The 25,690-nt window shown below is 36.5% G+C and overlaps 4 protein-coding genes across 4 annotated transcripts; 2 read left to right on the top strand and 2 right to left on the bottom strand.

Annotated features, from left to right (window-relative positions):
• Window positions 1–5,177: 5,177 nt before the first annotated feature.
• On the bottom strand, window positions 5,178–5,648 carry LOC125590389 (secreted RxLR effector protein 161-like). The gene has a single exon (XM_048763946.1). The coding sequence runs from the start codon at window positions 5,646–5,648 to the stop codon at window positions 5,178–5,180; it is 471 nt and encodes a 156-aa protein (XP_048619903.1).
• A 4,667-nt stretch (window positions 5,649–10,315) lies between these two features.
• LOC106363637 (mechanosensitive ion channel protein 8) lies at window positions 10,316–13,911 on the top strand. The gene is made up of 5 exons (XM_022705745.2): window positions 10,316–12,126; window positions 12,223–12,346; window positions 12,433–12,726; window positions 12,809–13,011; window positions 13,123–13,911. Exons 1-5 carry the CDS (start codon window positions 10,328–10,330, stop codon window positions 13,409–13,411), a joined length of 2,709 nt encoding a protein of 902 aa, XP_022561466.1. The 5' UTR covers window positions 10,316–10,327; the 3' UTR covers window positions 13,412–13,911.
• On the top strand, window positions 13,429–16,443 carry LOC125589720. The gene is made up of 2 exons (XM_048762043.1): window positions 13,429–14,827; window positions 14,958–16,443. The coding sequence occupies exons 1-2, from the start codon at window positions 13,598–13,600 to the stop codon at window positions 15,156–15,158; spliced, it is 1,431 nt and encodes a 476-aa protein (XP_048618000.1). The 5' UTR covers window positions 13,429–13,597; the 3' UTR covers window positions 15,159–16,443.
• A 1,711-nt stretch (window positions 16,444–18,154) lies between these two features.
• LOC106370965 (pectin acetylesterase 2-like) lies at window positions 18,155–20,937 on the bottom strand. The gene is made up of 12 exons (XM_013810973.3): window positions 20,703–20,937; window positions 20,529–20,611; window positions 20,323–20,452; window positions 20,176–20,249; window positions 20,012–20,101; window positions 19,790–19,911; window positions 19,648–19,708; window positions 19,515–19,568; window positions 19,338–19,415; window positions 19,142–19,247; window positions 18,757–18,902; window positions 18,155–18,438 (listed from the first exon to the last, which is right to left on the bottom strand). The coding sequence occupies exons 1-12, from the start codon at window positions 20,905–20,907 to the stop codon at window positions 18,331–18,333; spliced, it is 1,257 nt and encodes a 418-aa protein (XP_013666427.1). The 5' UTR covers window positions 20,908–20,937; the 3' UTR covers window positions 18,155–18,330.
• Between the last annotated feature and the right edge of the window lie 4,753 nt (window positions 20,938–25,690).

Consider the following 25,690-nt stretch of genomic DNA (forward strand, 5'->3'; position numbering starts at 1 on the left):
CAGCTCTCCGCAATTAAGGCTATCTTCATCAACAAAAGTTCCAAGCGTGCCTGTGAAGCATGCCGTTTAGGAAAGAGTTCGAGATTACCTTTTGTAGCTTCTTCTTTTGTAGCTTCTAGACCTTTAAAAAGGATCCATTGTGATTTGTGGGGTCCTTCTCCAGTCTTGTCTATTCAAGGATTTCGATTCTATGTAGTTTTCATTGATCACTACACTAAATTTTGCTGGTTTTATCCTTTGAGATGCAAGTCTGACTTCTATGAAATCTTTATTAAGTTTCAAGCCTTACCTCAAAATCAGGGTCAAGCTACAATCAGTACTTTCCAATGTGATGGTGGTGGTGAATTCACTAGCCACAGGTTTCTCAAATACTTAGAACTCCATGGAATTCAACAACAAATCTCATGCCCTCATACACCACAACAGAACAGTTTGGCAGAGAGAAAGCATCGCCAAATTACTGAGCTTGGTCTTGTGTTGATGTTTCATGGGAAAGTTCCTCAGAAGTACTGGGTTGAGGCCTTCTTCACGGCCAACTTTCTCAGTAACCTTCTCCCTCATACCGCCTTAACTAATTCCAAGAGTCCCTATGAGCTCATGTATCACAGACCTCCGGACTACAGGTTACTCAGAGTATTTGGTTCAGCTTGTTTCCCAATGCTCCGTGACTATGCTCAAAATAAGTTGGATCCTAGGTCTCTTCAGTGTGTTTTCTTGGGGTATAATGAGAAATTTAAAGGCTATTGTTGCCTTCTCCCTACTACAGGGCGTGTCTATATCACACGACATGTGATCTTCGATGAATCATCTTTTCCTTTTGCTGACAAATATGCGCATTTTCATATCAAGACATTATTTGCTCTTTTGTCAGCTTGGCAAACTAGCTTTCTCAAGGCCCCTTCTATCAGTCAGCAACCTTCATCAAAACAGAAAACCTCTTCAGTCATAACTACTCTCTCCTACGTTCAACCAGCAACTCTACAAGCTCTTGCGGTTTCAGCACAGTCATCAGTGGAATCAACTAGTACCACTGATCTTTCAAGCTTATTTACACCAGCAGACTTCCCTCATCTATCCTCGACTGCTCTAGCCACAGGTTCTTCAGCTTCTGGACATACGTCTGGTGATACTACGTCTTGTGAAGAGCATAGTTCTGAGTGTACGTCAGGCTCTGATCCTGTTTCTATTGGCAACAGCTATGTCTCTTCACAAGATAGGACAGTCTCACCTACTATCATGTCTAGCTCTCCTTCAAGTCCACAGCAATATGTTCATCCCATGATCACTAGATCAAAATCAGGAATTACTAAACCCAACCCTCGCTATGCTCTTCTCACGCAGAAAGCAGTCTTTCCTGTGCCAAAAACAGTCTCTGAGGCGCTCAAGCATCCAGGTTGGACTAATGAAATGACATAGGAAATGGGAAACTGTAAAGAAACACGCACCTGGTCTCTTGTTTCACATACTCCAAGCATGAATGTACTTTCAAGCGTCACAGAGCTCGAATAGTTGCTAAAGGAAATGAGCAATATGAAGGAGTGGACTACCTAGAAACCTACAGTCCAGTAGTCCGCTCTGCAATGGTGCGCATTTTTCTTCACATTGCAACAGTCATGCAATGGGACATCAAGCAAATGGACGTCAAGAACGCGTTTTTACATGGGTATCTCTGAGACTGTATATGTACGGCAACCAGCTGGATTTGTTGATAAAGCCAACTCTGATCATGTCTGTCTTCTCCACAAATTCTTGTATGGTCTCAAACAATTCGTGCCTGGTTTGACAAATTCAGCACATACTTGCTTGAATTTGGTTTTGTCTGCAGCATAAAAGACCCTTCGCTCTTCATTTATTTCAAAGGGAAAGATGTTATCATGCTGCTTCTTTGTGTGGATGATATGTTGCTTACTGGAAACAGTTCCTCTGCTCTTGCGAAGCTCCTGGCTGATCTGAACTCTCAGTTCCGCATGACTGATCTCTGTCCAATGCATTATTTTCTTAGTATTCAAGTAAAATATCACAAGGATGGTTTGTTCCTCTCTCAACAAAGCTACGCTGAAGATATCCTAGCAGTGGCCTCTATGTCTGATTGCAACCCTGTTGCAACACCACTGCCTCTTCAGCTAAACCTGCGTATAGAGAACGAAACTGTCTTCACGAATCCCACATACTTTCGTAGTCTGGCCGGCAAGCTGCAGTATCTCACGCTGACCAGGCCAGACATTCAGTTCGCTGTGAACTATGTGTGCCAGAAGATGCACTCACCTATGGTTTCTGATTTCAATCTCCTTAAAAGGATTCTTCGCTATGTGAAAGGGACTGTCTCTATGGGAATCAATATTCTCAAAGACACTGACTTCATGCTTAGAGCATACAGCGACAGTGACTGGGGTGGTTGCTCTGCTTCCCGTCGTTCAACTGGTGGGTACTGCACTTTTCTTGGCACAAATATGATCTTCTGGTCTTCTCAGAAACAAATGTCTGTTTCTCAAAGCTCAACTGAAGCTGAGTATCGCTCCTTGTCTAAGACTGCCTCTGAGATGACTTGGATATACATTCTGCTTCATGAGCTTGGAGTTCCACTTCCTGAGACACCGGAGCTCTATGGTGACAGCCTTTCATCAGTGTATCTCACTGCAAATCATGCCTACCACAAGCGCTCAAAGCATTTTGAGTTGAACTACCATTTTATCCGTGAAAGAGTTGCTCTCAAGGCACTGGTTGTCAAACATATTCCAGCTCATCAACAAATCGCAGACATCTTTACTAAGTCTCTTCCATCACCAGCCTTTGTTTCTCTTCGGTACAAACTGGGTGTTGATGTCCCACCTACACCAAGTTTGAGGAGGGACTATTAGAGATCAAAGTAAAACAGAGCTTAAGGTTCAAATTTCCACTCAAGGTCCCGCCAAAAGAAGACTTACAAGTGAAGAAAAGGGAAAAGCAAAGATGGTTTATGAAGAAGACCAATCTCACTTGGATTAACAACCAAACAGTGGCAACTCAGCTTCTGATATACGGTTCAAAGAGCAACGGTCACAAAAGAATATTCCTTTCAGAAGCAAGCTACAAGACAAAGCTGTGACAAAGGACAGTACGTTCAAGGTTGAGCCGTCCAATCCATTATCAGCCTTTGATGAAGCTAAAGACATATGATGATGACGTCTGTCACAGACTAGAGTTTTACTCTTTTTGTATAATAAACCTGAGTTGTAATCACTTGCCTCCAAGGGAAAAATTTAATAAAATTGAACTTCATCTTCTTCACAGGCCTAAAATCACAGTTGCTTTTAATCATCACCACGACCCAACGCAATGAGTGAATTCTTTTTTTTTTAATGTATATACACTATGTCTTTGATATTAGCTGACGAAGGTATTAGTAACAAACAGAACCTTGAATCGATCCTTAAGTTTTCTTCTCCAAATTGAGTATGTAATCAAATCTGCTACCATTGCTATAGGAAATACTGTTTTAGCCAGAGAAGCTACATATATCGCTATCTGGTCGCTGGCCAAAAACTTTTTCTGCTGGGCGCGCTGGCGCTATCTCTGTAGAGAGCATCCAGACGCTAGTCTTGTTATTCTTGAAACTCTTGTACATGACTTTAAGGTTCATTCCCCCAAGCTATCATCATCAAGGGAGGGGATGAAAAAATTTATTGTGGAGATATTTACTGTTTCTTTGAGACTAGCTGGAGAAGGTATCATTGACAAACAAAACTTTTAATCGGTCATTAGTTTCTGCCTTCAAATATAGTTTGTACTCTCTGTTGCAGGAAATCCTATTGTAGCCAGGGAAGCTGCAGCAATCGCTATCTGGGCGCTGACCAAAAATATTGTTGGCTAGAGGCGCTGGTACTATCTCTATGAGAAGAATCTAAAAGCTAGTGTTTTTCTTCTTGAAACTCTTTTACAAGATGGCAAGTATGATTTCCAGAAGCTGTCGTTGAGAGCTATTCTCACTATTAGTCAAACTATGAAGAGCTTCTTGATAAAGGTAATGCCTCTTACTTAGTCTTCTATGCTAACTATTTTCACCATCCGCTCGGTTGTAATTTTCATCTCTGTCCGGAACCTGTGGTGTTTTCGTAAAACAATGAAGGCATCACCGCAGGAGGAGCCAATGGTAATCTTTACAAAAAAGCTGAAAAGTCCTGCAAGGCTATGTTGCACCGAGACGGATACGGATACAGATACGGGTACGGAAGCGGGGATGGGAAACGGCAAAACTAAAAATTTATGGGTACGGATACGGCATATATATATCAACAAATATATATATATATATACGTATATTTATATACTGAAAAATGAAAAAAATATCATTGTAAATCTTGTCTAGTGAAAAGTTTATAAACTAAAACATTAGAAAGAAGGCTATAAATTCAAAATCTAGTTTAGACTTCTATTTCTTATTTTTTATTCGGATGAAAAGAAAGGGAACAAGTTTAAGAAAGAAAAATATTAAAACAAACTGTTCACAAACATTCCATAATTAAATGTTTCCTTCTCCGCGCCATCCCCAAAGTGTTCCCGTCCCGGAAACGTCTCCGGTAGGGATACGTCAATCACTTTGACGTCCCCGTGCTTCATAGCTCATATTAGGGAGGCTCTCCCCTGGAAATTGCAGCAGCCTCATGTTGGAATGAAAAACTTTATAAAGATGGAGAAAGTGTTTAAGTGTTTAAAGAGAAAGAAGTTTTGTGAAGAAGAAAGTTTTTATAATTTAGAAGAGGATTCTTATTATTTAGATGATTCTTATTACTTAGATGATTCTTACAAACTTGGATTATTTCTTGGTGATACAAAATGAAAGGGAAGTGGAGGTATTTATAGCCCCCATAATACAAAATATCTCAAATATTTTAATCTTAAATCTAGATAATTCTAACATAATATCTAGATTTTTTATTCTAATTATCTAGATTTTTCTATAACAATATCTAGATTTTTTTAACTTAAGGAGGTGGAAGATTATTCTAGAATTTGGGTTAAAGTTTTGGATCAACACATGATTAGCCCAATAATGCTTAACCCAAATCAAGTTTACTTTTCAACACCCCCTCTTAAACTTGATTTGGTTACTCCGAGTAAGCTCCTCATCTTGATAAAGTCTTCTCGCTTGAGTGGCTTGGTGAAGATATCAGCTACTTGATCATTTGTCTTCATATACTCTAACTGCACATCCATCTTGGTAACACATTCTCTAATGTAGTGATAACGAGTATCGATTGCTTACTCCGATCATGGAAGACTGGATTCTTCGCCAATGCTATTGCCGACCTGTTATCCACAAAGATCTTTGTTGGCTCCTCTTGTGGTAGGTTCAACTCCTTTAGCAAGTTTCGTAACCAAATGGCATGGCAAACACATGAAGTAGCTGCCACATACTCCGCTTCACAAGTAGAAAGAGTGACAATTGGTTGCTTCTTTGACATCCATGTGAAAGCGGTTTCTCCAATGAAAAACACGACGCCACTTGTGCTTTTCCGGTCATCTACATCTCCACCCCAATCGCTATCGCTATATCCAACAAGCCTGTAATCTTCAGAGATAGAGTAGTACAAGCCAAAGTTGATAGTACCTTTGATATAGCGTAGGATCCTCTTAGCTGCCTTGAAATGAGTTGTTGTTGGATGCTCCATGTATCGACTCACAACTCCAACTGCGTGTAGGATGTCAGGCCTTGTGCACGTTAGATAGCGTAAGCTTCCAACCAGGCTCTTAAAGAGTGTTGGATCCACACTCTCTCCTTCTTCTTCCTTTGACAACTTGACTCAACATTCCATTGGCGTGCAAACTGGATTTGAGTCATCCATCTTGAACTTCTTAAGCACCTCTTTAGCATAGCCTTCTTGAGTAATGAAGATTCCATTTTCTTCTTGCTTTACTTCAATGCCAAGGTAGTATGACATCAATCCAATGTCGGTCATCTCGAACTCCTTTGTCATCTCCATCTTGAAATCTTCAAACATAATCGGATTGTTGCCAGTGAATATCAAGTCATCAACATATAAGCATGCAATCAATATATCATTGTTTTGAGTTTTGATATAAAGTGCATGCTCATATGGACACTTGATGAAGCATTTCTCCTTGAAGTACTTATCAATCCGAGTGTTCCATGCTCTTGGTGCTTGCTTTAATCCATAAAGCGCCTTCTTCAGCCTTAAGACTTTGTCTTCTTCTCCTTTAACTATGTAGCCTTGTGGTTGCTCAATGTAGACTTCTTCCTCAAGGTCTCCATTTAAGAAGGCTGATTTTACATCCATTTGATGTATCCTCCAACTCTTTTGGGCTGCCAATGAAATGATTAGTCTAACCGTTTCTAAGCGAGCAACTGGAGCAAATACCTCATCATAGTCGATCCCGGCTCTTTGACTATAGCCTTTTGCCACTAATCTTGCCTTGTACCTTTCAACTTCTCCTTTAGAGTTCTTCTTTGCCTTGTACACCCACTTCACACCAATTGCCTTGTGTCCATTTGGAAGTGAAGCTAACTCCCCTGTATCATTCTTTTGAATCGACTTGATTTCCTCATCCATTGCACTTCTCCATGACTTCTTTTCTTGGGCTTCTTCAAAGTTCATAGGCTTGCAATCCGCAAATAGACAAAATAGAGTAAGATTGTCTTGATTTTCGGTTACCTCGCAGATGTCTTGTAGACTTCTAAAACGTGGAGTCCTTTCACTTGAGCTTTCATCTCCTTGAGAACTTGTTGTTGGTGAAGTTGGTGGTGTAGCTGGCTCTTCTCTCGGTTGCTCCACATTCTCTTCTTCAAAGGATGGAAAGAAGTTGTAGTCTTCATTATTTGATCTCCAATCCCATTCTCCTTCTTCATCAAAGATGACATTCCGACTAATGATTGTCTTCTTTGTTTCAGGATTGTAGAGCTTGTAGCCTTTGGAGTTAGCGTCATACCCAATGAAGATGAACTTCTCACTTTTATCATCTAGTTTGCTCCGCTTCTCGTCTGGAACATGAGCGTGAGCAATGCTTCCAAAGACTCTTAGGTGTGAGACTCCAGGTTTCCTTCCGCTCCAAGCTTCTTGTGGTGTCTTTTCTAAAACACTCTTTGTTGGAGAACGGTTTGATATATAAACCGCACAAGCAACTGCTTCTGCCCCCAACTCCTTTGGTAGCTTCTTATTCTTGAGCATGCTTCTTGCCATCTCAAGTATTGTCCTATTCTTTCTTTCCGCTACTCCATTTTGTTGAGGGGTTCTTGGCACCGTCAACTGTCTTCGAATGCCATTATCTTCACAATACTTCAGAAACTCCTTGGACATGAATTCTCCTCCTCGATTTGATCTCATGGACTTGATCTTAAGACCACTTTCCTTCTCAACATGAGCTTTGAACTTTTTGAAATTTTCAAACACTTCTGATTTTTGTTTCAAAAAGTAAACCCATGTTTTTCTTGAAAAGTCATCAATAAAGAGAAGGAAGTAGTTACTCTTACCAAGTGAACTTGGTTTGATTGGCCCACATACATCTGTATGTATGAGTTCTAGTGGCTTTCTTGCTCTTGTCTCCGACTCCTTTGGAAAACTCATCTTGGATTGCTTTCCAAGTAAGCAACCTTCACACACTTGATTTGGATGATTGATGCAGGGTAATCCTTTCACCATTTCTTTCTTGGAAAGTAGCTCTAAGCCTCCAAAGTTGAGATGCCCAAATCGAAGATGCCAAAGCCAAGATTCCTCCTTGTAGCACATCTTGAGACATCTTGCGATGTCATGTTGAATGTTTAGGACAAACATTCTATTACTTGACATCGGCACCTTTGTTATGAGATTATTTGCATTATCTCTTAAAGAAAGGCTATTATCTTTTAGTCGAATGTCATAACATTTTTCTAAGAGTTGTCCTAGGCTCAAGATGTTGGTCTTCATGCTTGGAATGTAGTAAACGTTGGAAATGAATTGATGATCTCCATTCTTCAAGCGGATGAGAATATTTTCTTTACCTTTCACTTCCATCTTCGATTCATCTCCTAAAGCCACATCAGTTTTCACCGATTCATCAAGCTCCACGAACATGCTTTCATTTTCACACATGTGGTTGCTTGAACCACTGTCAAGGTACCACTTGTGAACCTCATTTGGTTCATCTTTCTTGTAAGCCATCAATAGCATATCTTCTTCTTTACTCCTTTCTTCAACATAGTTGGACTTCTCTTCAACTCTATTGTTGTTTGGAGTTTTGCACTCAGAAGCATAATGTCCAAATTTCCCACAACTATAGCATTTGATGCTTGATTTATCGTACCTTGATTTTGGGTTTCCTCTTCCACGGCCTCTTGATGAATTCTCTCCTCTTTGGTTGAAGTTGTCTTCATATGGTCTCCAACCTCGTCCATTTACACCACAACCTCGTCTTCGGAAATGACCGCCACCACGTCTTAGATTGCTTCGGCCACTTTCTTCCTTGTGATCAATTCTCATCTTGAGAACTTGCTCCACAATATCTTCTTTCTTCTTCTTCTTTTCTTCATAAGCTTGTAGTGATCCAAGAAGTTGCTCCATTGTCATAGTCTCCAAGTCTTTTGTCTCTTCAATCACGGTAACAATGTGTTCGAATTTCGAATCCAATGATCTAAGAACTTTCTCCATGATTCTTACATCATCTAACTTCTCACCATTTCTTTTTAGGTTATTAGTAACCGTCAAGACTCTTGAGAAGTAATCTGAGATGAGTTCTCCTTCCTTCATTTGTAATGCTTCAAATTCTCCTCTTAGAGTTTGAAGACGTACCTTCTTAACTTGTTCCGCTCCCTTGTAAGATGTCTGAAGCTTCTCCCATGCTTCTTTGGATGTCTTTTCTCCAGCAACCTTCTCAAATGTATCTTCATCTAATCCTTGATAGATTAGACAGAGAGCCTTCTTGTCTCTCTTCCTTGAATCTCTCAAACCATCCTTTTGAGTTTGAGATAGACCACCATCATTCTCCGGTTCATTGAAGCTTTTCTCGACTATCTCTCACACATCATGTGCTCCTAGGATAGCCATCAGCCTAAGACTCCAATTGTCATAGTTGCTCTTAGTGAGCAATGGAACTTGGAAGGGAACACCATTGTTTGTCATCTTCAAAAGGAACTTGTAGCTCTGATACCACTTTGTTGGAATGAAAAACTTTATAAAGATGGAGAAAGTGTTTAAGTGTTTAAAGAGAAAGAAGTTTTGTGAAGAAGGAAGTTTTTATAATTTAGAAGAGGATTCTTATTACTTAGATGATTCTTATTACTTAGATGATTCTTACAAACTTGGATTATTTCTTGGTGATACAAAATGAAAGGGAAGTGGAGGTATTTATAGCCCCATAATACAAAATATCTCAAATATTTTAATCTTAAATCTAGATAATTCTAACATAATATCTAGATTTTTTATTCTAATTATCTAGATTTTTCTATAACAATATCTAGATTTTTTTAACTTAAGGAGGTGGAAGATTATTCTAGAATTTGGGTTAAAGTTTTGGATCAACACATGATTAGCCCAATAATGCTTAACCCAAATCAATTTTACTTTTCAACACCTCAGAGGTGCATGCATTACTGATGTGGTTCTGGTTCTGGTTCTAGGTTCTGTACTTGTTCTGATCGGTCTGATGACCGTGTTTGGTTGGATTTAGGAGTCTGTTTAAAGCACGCAAGTTCTTACAATGTTTCATTTCTGTGCAGATTATTTATACTTTCCGTTTCTTTTATGTTTAATATTTCTTTTGAGATTTGATAGTCATTCATTTGTATATTTTGTGTTGGAACCGAAGAAAAAGGTCGTCTAAACAAAGTTGTTTAAACAAGGTTGTTTGCACAAACTATCTTCAGTAAAAATGGGGTCCTCTAAAAGCGATCCCTTCTGGAGAGAAGAGGTCGTCCAAGACAATCCGCAGTGATGATCTCAAAGAATGGATGTCTGTCTATTTGTGAAGACGTATTTCGATGGCTGAGCCAATGATTCAGTTTGTGTATGCTCAACAAACTCTCCCTTAAAATTATAGATATAAATTTTAGTGTCAAAAAAAAAAAAAATTAGATAAAGATATTGAAATGAAATCAGTGAAGCTTTATTTTAAACGGTGCCTATTGAACACTTATTATTTACCCCAACTTATAAGGATTGAACTCTCTCAAACCAAGTTAATATTATTTGAAAATAATTGAATATTTTAAATTGCTTACAGTACACCCCATGCAATTACACGTAACACTTTTTTTAATTAGTCAAAGTCTCGTGCCATGCATCACAACAAACGCCGAAGTTTATGTTTCCTTGTCTAAAGTTCGTAAATCTGTTCAGTTTTTGTTTTCACTTTCTAAATGGATTTCAGAAACTCTTTCAAATCTCACAGCTCTTACAAACAGATTCGTAGCCCAGGAGATCAAAGCGAGACAAGCACTCCTGAGCACCGTCCGATTCTCCACGATCCCGATATGGACCACCACAAAACAGAGAGCTCTAGTTCTATCCCTGAAGACTGTCGGGACGCACACGTGGACCGTGACCCTAGCTACAACTTTTGGCAAGACAACAAAACTTCCGAACAGGCGGCCGTGGCGGCGGCGGCTGCAGGAACCAGCGGCAGAGAACCAACCGTTATGACTCGAAAGAGCGGTAGAATAAGCAGAAGTTTCAACTTCGGATCAGGAAAGCCCCCACCTTTGGAGGAATCGCCCACGAAAATGGCAGGAGGAGAGCAACGACAATGGGGAGGAGGAGGAGAGATCACAGTCGATGTGGATCAAGAGAACGACGAGGACGCAAGTCGCCACACGTTACCAACGCCAGCATCAACAGCTCGGACATCATTCGACGCATCTAGGGAACTGCGAGTCTCTTTCAAAGTCCGTGGAGCTGGTGGTAGTACAAACTTCACCGGTTCGGTTGCTTCTTCGTCTACTACTACTCCATCGTCTTCTTCGTCCACGACACTGCGGACGAATCAAGACACACAACAGCAGGAAGACGAGGTTGTGAGATGCACTTCAAACACGTCGTTTCAGAGGAAGTCGGAGCTTATTTCGAGGGTTAAGACAAGATCAAGGCTTCAAGATCCGCCACGAGAGGAAGACACGCCTTACTCTGGTTGGAGATCTGGTCAGTTGAAATCCGGGTTACTTGGGGATATTGATGAAGAGGATGATCCATTAGCCGATGAAGATGTACCTGATGAGTATAAAAGAGGGAAGCTTGATGCTATAACATTGCTCGAGTGGCTTAGCTTAGTGGCTATAATAGCTGCATTGGCGTGTAGTTTATCAATACCTTCTTGGAAGAAAGTGAGACTTTGGAACTTACATTTGTGGAAATGGGAAGTTTTCTTGCTTGTTCTTATATGTGGGAGGTTAGTCTCAGGATGGGGGATCAGAATCATCGTCTTCTTCATCGAAAGAAACTTCCTCCTGAGAAAGAGGGTTCTTTACTTTGTGTACGGTGTGCGAAGAGCTGTTCAGAACTGTCTTTGGCTAGGTTTGGTTCTCCTCGCGTGGCATTTCTTGTTCGACAAGAAAGTACAAAGAGAGACAAAGAGCAAGTTTCTTCCATACGTAACCAAGATCTTGGTGTGTTTCTTGTTAAGCACCATCTTGTGGTTGATCAAGACGCTAGTGGTTAAAGTCATGGCTTCTTCATTCCACGTTAGCACCTACTTTGATCGGATTCAAGAAGCTATGTTTAACCAGTACGTGATCGAGACGCTATCTGGTCCTCCAATGATCGAGATGAGCAGGATTGAGGAAGAGGAAGAGAAGGCTCAAGAAGAGATTTTCAAGATGCAGAACGCAGGTGCTAATTTACCTCCGGATCTTTGCGCGGCTGCGTTGGCACCGGGGAAGAGCGGGAGAGTGATGAATCCGAAACTCTCACCGATCATTCCGAAAACAACGGCTGACAGTGGGATCAGCATGGAGCACCTTCACAGGATGAATCACAAGAACATCTCAGCTTGGAACATGAAGAGACTAATGAAGATTGTGAGACATGTTTCTCTTACCACGTTAGATGAGCAGATGCTTGAATCCACATACGAAGATGAATCCACCAGACAGATACGAAGCGAAAAAGAAGCTAAAGCAGCTGCAAGAAAGATTTTCAAGAACGTAGCTCAACGTGGCGCAAAGTGTGTGTTCATAGTTTACTTTTATTTTTATCTTTATCTTTATTAGAACCAATCTTGAGTTTTGCTGATAAACTCATCTATCTGAATGAACAAAAGGCACATTTACATTGATGACTTGATAAGATTTTTGCGAGAAGACGAGGCGATGAAGACAATGAGCCTATTCGAAGGTGCACCAGAGACCAGAAGGATTAGCAAATCAGCTTTGAAGAACTGGCTGGTAATTGCCTATTCTCCAAGATTCTCCAGATTTCTGTTGTGTATATATATATATATATATATCACTCTGTTGTTGACTTTGATTAGGTCAATGCTTTCAGAGAGCGAAGAGCTCTTGCCCTGACACTCAACGACACCAAGACAGCTGTGAACAAGCTCCATCACATGATCAATATTGTCACTGCCATTGTCATAGTTGTTATATGGCTTGTCCTTCTCGAAATTGCATCCTCCAAGGTACTTCTCTTTGTAAGCTCACAAGTTGTACTCTTGGCCTTCATCTTTGGGAACACTGTCAAGACCGTCTTCGAGTCAATCATCTTCTTGTTCATCGTGCATCCTTACGATGTTGGTGATCGCTGTGAGATTGACGATGTACAGGTAAAAATAACAAAGATTGTTCACCTTTGGCTATTATTTACCCTTAACTTAATTTGCTAACAAAAGTTTATCTTAAATTTAGTTGGTGGTGGAGGAGATGAACATACTTACCACAGTGTTCTTGAGATATGACAATCTGAAGATTATGTACCCGAATAGTCTTCTATGGCAGAAATCGATCAGCAATTATTACCGAAGTCCAGACATGGGAGACGCAATCGAGTTCTGTGTCCACATTACTACTCCTGTTGAAAAGATTGCAACGATCAGGCAAAGAATATCAAAGTAAAAACAAACACTTTAGCCCTTTAGTGCTTATTATGCATGTTTTTATAATACTTTTGAAAACCATGTGCTAATCCTTCTTCTTCTTTTTTTTTTTTAATGGCAATGTAGCTACATTGACAACAAGCCGGAGTATTGGCACCCATCAGCCAAGATCATCGTAAAGAACGTGGAAGGTTTGAACATGATAAGGTTGGTAATTTGGCCAGATCACAGATTTAATCACCAAGACATGCTTGAAAGATGGTCAAGAAGATCCGTGTTAGTCGAAGAAGTGATTAAGATCCTCCTCGAACTCGACATTCAGCACCGGTTTTATCCACATGATATTAATGTCAAAACAATGCCTACCGTTGTCTCCAGCAGAGTTCCACAAGGCTGGTCAGAAAACCCTGCTTGAATTTGATGAACAAACAAGGTGTCATTATTGTTGTTTTTTTTTTTTTTGCCTCAGACGAATGCAAAAGCGGTCTAACAATTTTTGTAACCAACAAACATCAATTAGCTTCGATACAACAATTTTGACCTTCTTAAGATTTTGTTTCAACATTTGGTTCCCAAAAGTTCTACACCAATTAATTAATCTATGACTTTACTACCCCTACACGTGCTTTTAGTATTAGGAAACAAACTATGCTTTGCTGATGACATCCTCATATTTACTGACGGCTCCCTTCACTCGATTCAAGGGGTTCTGCAAATACTGGATGAATTCAAAGCACTCTCGGGTCTCTCCATAAGCGTCGAGAAATCAAGTTTCTTCTCTGCTGGTCTCTCCAAAGCTGAAATCCAAGAGACTGCTACCTACTCAGGCATCCCGACAGGCTCCTTTCCCATCCGCTATCTTGGGCTTCCACTCAACACCAAGAAACTTTCCATCGCCAATTGTGAACCTCTCCTGCACCAAATCAAATCAAAGATTAATGCTTGGACTACTAAGTACTTGTCTTTTGCAGGTAGACAAGTCTTAATCTCAACAGTCATAGCGGGCATCACAAACTTTTGGAGTGGGGCATTCATTCTTCCTAAGGAATGCATAAACCTTATAGACAAAATGTGCAATGCATTTCTCTGGAAAGGCACGTTGGAAGGTAAATATGTAGCTCGTGTTGCTTGGGACAAAGTAACGTTACCTAAAAAAAATGGAGGTCTAGGCTTGCGGAACCTGGCGCTATGGAATAAAACAAGCACCATCAAGCTCTTGTGGCTCCTGTTATTTAAAACTGATCCAATTTGGGTAGCATGGATACAAGACAATGTTATTAAAGATGAATCTATTTGGGAAATAAAGCCGAGACAGAGCCATACCTGGTTATTCAAGAGACTGCTTGCGGAAAGAAAGACTATCCTCCAGTGGATTAGATTAACTCCTGGTGATGGAACCAACATCAAATTCTGGCTGGACCCATGGACCAAGTTTGGTCAGCTGATCTCCTTCATTGGTACTAATGGACCGCGACAAACAGGGATTTCCATATCTTCTATCGTCGCAGATCACTGGATTAATGGTGCATGGTCCTTTCGACCAGCTAGATCACAACAGATGGAGGATCTACTAACCTATCTCACTTTGATTTCTCTCGCGGATGAGCCAAGTGAACTCCAGTGGATCATCAATGGACGGGTGCAATCTTCATTCTCTTCTTCTACCATCTACCTATCCTTCTTTGATCATGCCCCCACTGTTCCTTGGTTCCCTCTGATCTGGCTAAAGAAAGGGATCCCGAAACATTGCTCCCTCACTTGGCTGATGCAACTCAATAGAAGCCCTACTCGAGATCGTCTTATTTCTTGGGGATTACAAACAGACCCCCTCTGCCTGCTCTGCAACCAAGCTCACGAATCCCGAGACCATCTCTACTTCAACTGCCCTTTTTCCTCCTCCGTCTGGTTGCGATTTGCGGATCGTCTCCACATGAACTGCTCCTCCACTAACTGGACGGATGTGTCTCACTCTCTCCTGTCCTTTGCGGGATCCAACCAGCACAAGTACCTCTCCATCCTCTCCTGGCAAGCGATTATCTATGAGATCTGGTGGGAGCGTAACGAACGACTTCATCGGGGAAGATACCAATCACCGGATCGTCTTTGCCTTAAGATCAACCGGCTCATCAAGAACAAGATATCATCTATGCGACCTGACATGAATGCTCTTGCAAGTGATCTCATGCAACTCTGGTTCTCTTTCTCCATTGATGCTAACTAGATCCTAAATAGGGTTCTTCTCTTCCCTTTACGCTAACTAATTTCAGACTGGGCTATTTAATTTCGAACTTTTTAATTCTCTTTCTCTTCGGGCTTATTTTACTAAGGGCACTTCAAGGGCAGGTTCTTATGGGGTTTCATTGGGCTAGTAGATTGTATTAAAGTTGGGATTATGCCACTTTTGCTACTATATTTTTATTTTAATGCAAGAAAAAGTTCAAAAAAAAAAAAAAAAAAAACATCATCTAATCCGTTGAATCACAACAAGTTTGACCTTCTAAAGATTCATATTACACCATTTGGTCGCTGATACCACATAGAGTTGTACATTAAACAAACAAGCATCTTGGTGCTACTCTTGCATGTGCTTTTAGGATTAAGAAACAACTACAACCTCTTGACTAATCACTGATTAACTGTATTTTATCTGTTTTGAGTATTTATCGAATCAGATTATGTGTGTTTATATTATTTAGTCATATATCATTTTTTAGGTTTTTTTATTTAAAATAGAACAAGTTCATTTGGATACAAAATAGCATATGAAGATGCAGAATTGTGCATATTCGCCAGATGTCTAACAATGTATATAAGACCAATGGATAGTTTGATCATAAGATAGAGAATTGAATTATTTTATAATGCAAATGGTTTGAGATCGATCGAACAGTGCCATCAAATGTTATGCATTGTTTACTGAAGATTGATATGTATACTAGTTCAATATAAGAAAAATAAGTTTTTGTTTTATTTATTTTCTTTTGATTTTTCTGAATTCGATTATGACATGACTTTGACATGTATCTGATATTTTGAGCCGTTATTTAGGCAAATGCAATTTTCATCATCTTTTTTTTTACCGTCTTGTATGCGTAGATCACTATTATGTTTAAGGTTTCAAGGGAGTTCATGGATTGATGATTGTGATTTGTTAGAATATAGTACAATCTAACGAATTCTTCATCTAAGTTGATTCTAATACTTGAACTTGATGGATCACCAAGTTCATGATTACTAGATTTTTAGTGCAACGAAAGTTATTGTTTAAACGTTTGAAAAAACTTAGATGAACGAAATATTTGTAGGAAATGGAAGTCGATATTTTATGAACCAATAAATCAAATTTACTACATGTTTAGATTTTTGAATTCAACAGAATTTAGTCTTCATATACATATATTTAAATTTTGAGAGAATAATACTAAGGCCATCTACATTGCTAGTATCTCATCAAGTCTTTCACCATTAAAAAAATACAAAGGTGTTATTTTCTCTCATATAGATCAGACACGTTCAAATAGAAATAATCTTCAGTGAAATGTCTCGTCTGATCACAAGCTTGGTCTAAAAACATGGGCAGGCGACAAAAAAAAAAGAGGGAGAAAGAAATCAAGAGATGTTTTTACATTGAGCAACTTTCACAAATTCACGAGAGAGTTGATTAGTGTGTCATATTCTGGTTCAACCTTTTTTATTTGAGAAAATTACACACACATACACTTTTTCTCTTTGCAATAACACTAAGAGGCACTTTTCATTTGCCACACAAATTGTGGGTGCTTGTTGATTGCTGAATGTCCAATCTAAATGAATTAATTTATTCTTTTATTCTTTAATGTTTAAGTGTAAACTGAAGAGCCCACAACCATGTATCTTTAGCTAACTAGTTTTTTTTTCATGAAAAAATCATAAAACCCTTCTTTCCCAAAATTTCACATATATTTTATATATTTAAATAAATTCTCACATTATTAAAAACAAATTGATTTTTCTCTATATTTTAAGATCCATTTTAATATATATTTATATATGTTTTAACATTATATATTCTCACATAATATATATTTTCATATATATTAAGATTCATGTTTAGTATTGCACTGTAGTTGAAGACAAAACAATCGTAAGCCACAAACTTTTTTGAACAAAACAAAATATGAAAAAAATACAAAATATGTGTAAGAAATATATGTGTCCACAACTCTTTTGTCCACGAATTTGATATCCACAATTCGTTCAAACGCAGTTTTTCCATCCACATCCACAATATTAATATAAATCACTATATTCATACATGAATCCACTTTTGGCTTGTTTTAGGTGCCAACTTGGCTATTCGTGATGAATTTACCAAGCACCAAGCATTTCACGTTGGGAATCTACATCTTTTCGTCTTTTCGTCTTTGTCTGCACTTTTCCCTTCCATGTCCATATTTTTTTTGTATAAATGTTAATATATAATATATATATATATATGAAAATGGATGTTAAAATATAGACAAAAGTGTACAATTTATTATAACAATTATTTTTGTTTTATATATCATACAATCCGAGAAAAACATATATAAACACATGGAGAATAAATAATAAATAAATAATAAAGAAAAATAAAAGAAAAATAAAAGAAAAAAAATCTAACTAAACCAATATTTTTGTTATTTTTGTATCTCTATATTTTTTCAACACACACATTTTTTTTTTTTTTTGTCATCCCAACAATTACCATTAGAAAACACTATTACCATATTACCAAAATACTAATTATATCTGTAAGTTCTCCCAACGACAGCACAACTAATTTTCTAAAGCTAATTTTTTAAAGAACCTAGGGTAAAGCAGTCAATATGAATTGTGCTACTCATGCAGAATGTGTCTTATGAAATAATCAAAAAGACAAATGTGTCTAATAGTGTAACTCACTCTTTTTATTTTTCTCTTAGTATTCCAGATCATATTTTCTCTGTAGAACTACACAAAACACAAATATTTCTTATACAATTTCCTTAAGTTTAAACGATTAGTCTAATGAATGTGAGAGATCAACCATTGTGAAGCAAGTGATACACTGTAGAATAAGATATTGAATAGAACTAGGAATAATATTAAGCTTATCTAACTAGGATTGAGACGAATCAATTCTTATCTATCGATACAGAATTATCTAAAATATGTTTGTATTTATCGCCAATAATAGCAGTAGTTCATACTAAATTTACACTACCAATTTGGTTAGCTAAATTGTTCTTGGCAATTTTCCTTTATTTTCGGTTATTTGTTGCAAATAAGAATGACAAAAAGGATTTGAATGCCAAAATATATAGAAACAATTTATCATTCGACAACTTCATTGCGGCAAGTCTTGTCACAAGGATAAGCACAGTCTATGAGTTTCGCTCCTCTTCTTTCGAAATACCAATCTCCCACAGCTACTGCAATCCTCTGTTTTCGTATATGCAACAAACATCATTAATAATTGGCCTTAAATCGTAAGAAAACTATCGAAAATAGTATAACGAAAATAGCATGATTTAATCAAGTATCGGATTTGCATTTTATGTCAGTCTAAAAAAATTAGATCAAAACAAAAGTTCAAACAAGAATAGTAGCTAAAGGTGTTAGTTTGGATGTTTTCCAATATGTTTTGTAGCCTTTCAATGGCTTGTTTGGCGGATTATATTGTAACTCACAAATCATGATCAATAGTAAAAACTGAAATGTTGCCTACCTTTTACCAAAAAAAATAATAATGTTGCCTACCTTGTTCTTAACAGCAGGAGAGTTTTTGGAATACCATGTGTCCTGATTCTCTGTTTGGCAATGTGTAAAGCACGAGTTAATAAATACTCCGTTCTTACTTGGCTTTGTAAAACCACTGATCAAATTCACCATATGAGTCCTGAAACCTGTATTACACATTTCGAAAGCAGTATTCGAGTTATAAACCGGTATTGTAAATGTATCTAAACCGGGTCTGTTGCTTAGTATAAATAGAGACAATACACACATTTGTACAGTTGAGCTGAATATACAGACTTATACATTTCTAACTACCTTCATCTCTCTCTCTCTCGACTCAATCATCTAATAAGCAGAACTTCAGATGTTTAATAAAAATCAAGAACATTATTAGCTGATGTTTCACCTTGCAAGAACTTGATCTGAGATGCATTGCACTTTGCGATGTTAAGTCTACAGTCAGACCAACTTCCATTTGGATCTGCAGATTTAGGAGTTAAACTCTCTCGGATCTGCACAGATAGAATATATCAGAAAAGAAAAAAAAAATACATTTTCCCTTTTTGGATAAAGCTGGGGGTTAAAGAAGAGAATAAACTAGCCTGCCAAGAATCGTATGCAGCATTTAGAATAAACAATGACGTGTTCACTTGGTTTATTAGGTTTTGCGCGAAAAAACACTGCAGATATTGGAGCGTTGAGTAAAATCTCTTATGAGATCTATTTCACATGGTTTATTATAAAGATAAGCTAAACAGATGTAAGATGAAAACAAATACCGAAGTTGGATTAAGACGTTTTAAACATTCGTTAGAGAGCTGTGTTGTAACACTCTGTATAAACATTACACAATTATCATATTAGTATAGTAAAGACAAAGTGTAACACATAACAACTCTTATGTGTTCGTACCTGTAATTGTATTAAATCTCTGTATAAATTTCTAAGAGGTCGATCTCCAGCGACATCGGTGCTTCAGTTACATACATTACAAAACAATTCAACATATATATACGAAAGTTTTGTTTGTTTAAGTAGCTAGAAAAACACTCACGCATCAAGGAAAAGGCCAGCATCACTCAGACATTTTACTTTGCCTTTAGGGTAATACCATTTAAAATTATCACAGTAAAGTATCGCTGCAAGGCCTCCAGTAGAACATCCAGAAAGCAGAGCCTAATGTGGCATAAAGATCTTAGTCTCCCGGAAACGTAGGCATGGCACTGATATTACACGACATATGCATACACGAAACAACGACGAAAACGATGGTTACCTGCTTTGCCTCACGCAATCCATTGAATGTCATCAAGTCTACCATAACAGCTGTCCATATTCGCTTTCCTCTAAACTGAAGTTTTGCATCCTAATTGTATGTAGCAAAAGTAACATAGATCAATTAATAGGTTACAAAACACTTATGTTTTAGACTTGGCTTACCTTATTTTCATTGTCTCCCATTAAGGATCCACCGTCACAGGACCTAACTTTTACTTTGTTCCAGTTATAAAAGTCTGCAAACAAACGTTTGTATTAGCAACCTAAACAGAGATAAACATCACACATGGTGATTTATAAGACACTAACCTGGATTTTCCGCGGCTTTGTCACTTAGAATTCCTGTAAAAGGTATCTGTTTCTCCATATACTTGGACGATCCATGACTAGTTTTTTTCATATTTACACAATCTTCGATGGTACCACACCATCCACCTCCCTATCAAAACATAAAATTAAATCATGTACGACTAATATTTTTAAACATATATCAGGAGAGACTAATTGCAACAAACCTCAAACTGAACGATCCAATTCTTTGCTCCTGAACCGGACCCGGGATGAAAATGATATCCGGAAGGACTTCCATCTAGACACACTGCAATAATAACAATGCTATATCGAATGAAGTTATGAATCAATGTTGGAAAATGTGAATATGGATCAGATCATGTTATAGAAGATGTTACCTGCTGATCTCTCAACAGGATTTTTAACGAAAGTGAGTTCTACCATTGTAGGCTTTGCTTTGGAATAGACATTATTTTCGGTCTGATACACATTTGTCCCATTAAAATCTGGGAGCCTCTCCATTTTATCAAACTCCAGCACCCCATTAACAGGGAGGATTAAGATGACACCAAACACAGTCAGACTCCATAAAAGTTTCTTCATTTCAAAGGAGGCACAAAGTGGTTCACACTTTGATCAGAAACCTTGGTTTATATAGAAAAGCATATAAGATTGAGACGGGGGGGAGAGAGAATGTGTGTTAATTACCACACATTTTTTATTATTAAGAGATAACACAAAATTACGAGACTAATGAGATTTAACAGGCTTGTTATGTTGCATTTGACCAGATCAGATCAGGGTATCGCAAAAGTTAAATGTAATTTGGTAATTCAGAGATAAGATCGCCGAATGTTACAAACAGATTGTATTTTTCTGAGATGACCAAAATTCTTTAAACTAAATGGCTTTTAATATATTTATAAAAACATTACGTTATATTATTAGGAAGTTGCTAATATGAGTCATTATCTGCGGGTTCCGTCCCGTTTGACCCGCCGCGGGGCGGGTGCAGGTCGGCCGATTGCAAAAATTCAACATGCGAATGCGAGTGCGGGTGCGGGTTGAGTCAGTTTTAAGCGTGGCGGGTGGGGGTCGATCAAATTTGAGTCGCGGGTACCCGCCAACATGCAAAATTAAAAATAAAAATAAAAAAATAATAATTCGTAAAAATACAGAAAATATTTTTTTAAATTATATAATTTTAAATATAAATATATAACTAATATTATTTTTTTATAAAAAATAATTAATATATAATAAAATAATTATTTTAATAAATTTAATATTACACGCGGATCCCGCGGGTTACCCGCAAATCTCAGCGGGGCAGGTGCGGATATATCATTTTTTCTTTACGGGTCATGCGGGTCGAAATTTTGAGTAAAAAAAAAAACTAATTGACCCGCGGGTTGATGGGTCAGGCGCCCGCTAACCCAGCTCTAAGAATGGTCATAAAGAGGTTGATCGCAAAGAACCATAGAAACTGTGGACAACCACTTAATCTGGAAAATTCTTTTAAATAGTTTTTTTTAAATAAAAATGCATAAAATGAGTCTTAAAAAAATGATCCAAATAGATTTTATTAAAGAGACAAAAGAGCCCTATACCTTAGATATATAGGTACAAATAAACAAAAATCAAAATAAACAATTTTTTTATATTTTCCAATTATATAGTTTCAATTCGATTTTTATAGGAAAAATTAGAAAAAAACATTCAAATTTTTTAATTTTATTTTCAATTTTTTTCTTTGAAATTCGACAATGCTTTTTGAAAATATATTTGAATTTTTATTTTAAAAATTTTTATTTTTATTTTAAAAATTTTATTTTTATTTTAAAAATTTTGTTTTTATTTTAAAAATTTTATTTTTATTTTAAAATTTTTATTTTTATTTTAAAAAATTTCAAACTTTACCTCCAAAACTCCACTTTTTAACTCTAAATTCTAAATCTATCTTAGTTAACCATATGAATATAATTTTATATTTACCGCTTTAGTGAGACATTTTGGTTATTTGATCTTTGGAAGCTATATTTGTGACAAAACTTTTTAAGGCTCTCCTAATAGGGTATTTCTCTTTAATCTTTTAATAACTTTATTTTAAATCAATCATGCTTTACCTTCCAAAAACGAATCTAAAAAAAAGGAAATATACTTAATTATTCAACATTCATTTCATTTTTAACATTAATAATAATTTTGTTTAATAAAATTCAACACCGTACTCCACTAATTTTAACCCAATTTTTTTATAATTTAATATTTACATATTAATACTAACTTTAGATTGTAATTAATTTAAGTATCTAAAACTTTATAGTTTTAATAAAATTTTTTATTTTTATTTATATTCTTAACTATTTAAAATAATACAAAAACTAATAATATTAAAACAAATAAAATTATGAAACTTCAAATAGACAATTCAAACACACTAAAAAGCAGATATAAATAGGATGATAGTCTTAACTCACAATCAATAAACAATATTAAATAACACATAGAAATTTAAAATTCTTTTGAATCACAAAACATTCAGAATTTCGTCTATATGTATTTGACTAGCTTTGCTTGCAATTCGTGATGTACTTCGTACACGTAATTCAGATATATTTGAGTAGTTAAGAGCAAAATCAGAAAAATAGATATAAAAACTATTATTGGTTAAAAAGATTATTATTTCGATGTATTTAAACCTCCAAAAAAGTTTAAAAGCATCAATATAGTTGATTAGAAACTAATAGAAAATTATAATGAAAATGATATTTTTTTGTATCCAAATGAAATGAGATTAACTTATATTTATAGATCATAAAATTGATAAATATTGATATAGTGTTTTATATAAATAATAATTTTGAATAATTTGGTGGAGATAAAAATTATAAAAATATGGATATCTAATAAAAGAGAACACATCCACTTTAAGCGGTTAAATTATTTATTTAACATGTCCAATGTAAATGATTTAAGAAACTCATCTGAGATATTCTATGGATGTGGCTCTATAAGTGTTTGAGTTCTAAAACGGTTTTAATACATTCTTTATCCAATAATCATCTCTATCAATATAATTTTCTGAGATTTACCCAAGAGCTTACGCTTTTTATCTATATTTTTCATTGTTCTTATTTCTGATATGTACATTTATGCAAACAAAGACAAACACTTTTTCATCTTAGTTTAACTTTACTTTCAATGATTTGTAGTGTAACGTTGTTTTTGTGCATTCTATCAGATCCGTAAAATACTATTGGAGTTCATTCTCCACTTGCATTATACTTCCAAGGGTAAACCTGATTATCAGTCACACATTTCATCCAAATGAATTAAGAGTCCCATAAGAAGAACAACTTGCGTCAATAGTATTTGCAACCTTATGTGAATGATTATATTCATATAATTAGTTTCTTGTGTTCATCCTTGTTTACGATTTTGAACTAGATTGTTTTAGATACGAACAAAGTTTGTTTATCTGACATCAACATTGCAACAAACATTAGATTCCTATTATTCTGAGAACCCTAAGATCAGACAAGGATGAACACAAGAAACTGAGTATCTACACACCATGATAATGCAATGATTTCTGAGTAAAATTGGAGGGAAACAAACAACCCACCCAGTGGCGGAGCCGGACAATGGTTTCACCGGAGGCAATACAAGATTTTAACCTAAATTTATAGGGGGCATTAGAAGAAATTTGATCATCTAAACCATAAACATTTTAAATAATCAATAGAAATTCAAAAAAAATCAATATTTCATAGAGGGCCCCCCTTCCTCCTTCTCTCCCTCCGCCACTGAATCCACCTCTAAGTTTCTTACGTACTTCGTCTATTTTATTAAAACAAACATTTAGTTCATATATTATTTATACAAATGCCAATTAATTAAATTTACTCCATTTAACGTGACTTCAATTATTTCATAGTTAATATTATTGGATATGCAAAGAAATGCTCCTTTAAATCCGAATAACACCTTTAATCGTCATCTCTCAATATATATCTGTTATATATTAAAAGAGAAACATTATAACCTTTGAGCTATGACATGTGTCATTATCATATTGATTTTTAGATTTCTTGAAAAATAGGTTAGTTCATCTAATATAGGGGTTCTTTCATAAATGACTCAAAATTTCAAGTCAAACACAAAAATAACCTATGTTTTTTTTTTAAACTTTGTTTTGTCCTATTCACCCTAGAAGTTTTAGTTATTCACGAAAATGTCATTACTTTTTTTTCGAAAATAAGGCTTTTATCTTATCATCCTCATCTTCACCAAATATTTACAACTTTGTCATTGACATCAATACCTCAACCACCATGAACTACCAAATTGAGAGTGTTAATGCCCTAAAGTTTCGATTTTTTTCTCATCCATTCTCATTTCCTATCCACACAAACCACATATCTTACACACTCTCTCAAAATTCATCAAAAAAAACTGAAGATTTAGATTACAAATTATGTAAGGTTCATAAGCTCACGATTCTTGGTGATTAACGAGTTGGTAGATGTTGTGGTGAAGTTCTGGGTGATTGGAGAAACCACGCAAGTCATCTCACGAGTTCAAGGTATGAAATCGCGAACTACATTTTATTTTTCAGATCTGTTTGACGAAGAAGTCTTCTGGTCAATGCATAGTTTAGTTTTGCAATTGACCTTTTTGTGTGTTTTTAATAGAAGACTTCCCTAGAAGTCTTCTAACTTTCCTTTGTAAACAAAAAATTTTGAAATTCCCAGAAGAAGTCTTCTCGGATAAACAGGTTACTTTTAAATTTGACCGAAGTTGGTCAGAAATTTGACTTTTTGTAGAAGACTTCTAAGGAAGTGTTCCTGGAGAAAACTTCTACAGAAGTCTTCTGAAAGTCTTCCCTAACTCTTCTCAATGCAGGAAGATGTCTACGTGGGTTACTTTTGCAATTGAAAAATAATAGTAAAACATTTAATATCAATGAGAAGACTTCTAGTCTTCTCGAGTTTAATTTTGGGTTTTGGTCAAACCTTTGCCCGCGAGAGAAGACTTGTAGAGAAGTCATCCGACGGAAGACTTCTAAAGAAGTCTTCTCTCAAAAAGTCAAATATAGTCAATTGTAAAAGTAACCCAGCAGCCTTCTTGCGAAGACTTCCGGAAGACTTAGAGAAGACTTCTTTTGAAGTATTCTCCAGGTAGACTTCCCTAGAAGTCTTCTACAAAAAGTCAAAATTCTGACTAACTTCGGTCAAATTCAAAAGTAACCTGTTCAACCAGAGAAGTCTTCTCTGGGAATTTCGAAAAAAATTCAATTTCAAAAGTAAGCCAAGATTTACAAAGTAAGACTTCCGAAGATGTCTTCTGTAGAGTAGACTTCTTAAGAAGTCTTGCTTCGTAA

The sequence above is a fragment of the Brassica napus genome, chromosome C7, assembly GCF_020379485.1.
Source record: "Brassica napus cultivar Da-Ae chromosome C7, Da-Ae, whole genome shotgun sequence".
Lineage (NCBI taxonomy): Eukaryota > Viridiplantae > Streptophyta > Magnoliopsida > Brassicales > Brassicaceae > Brassica > Brassica napus.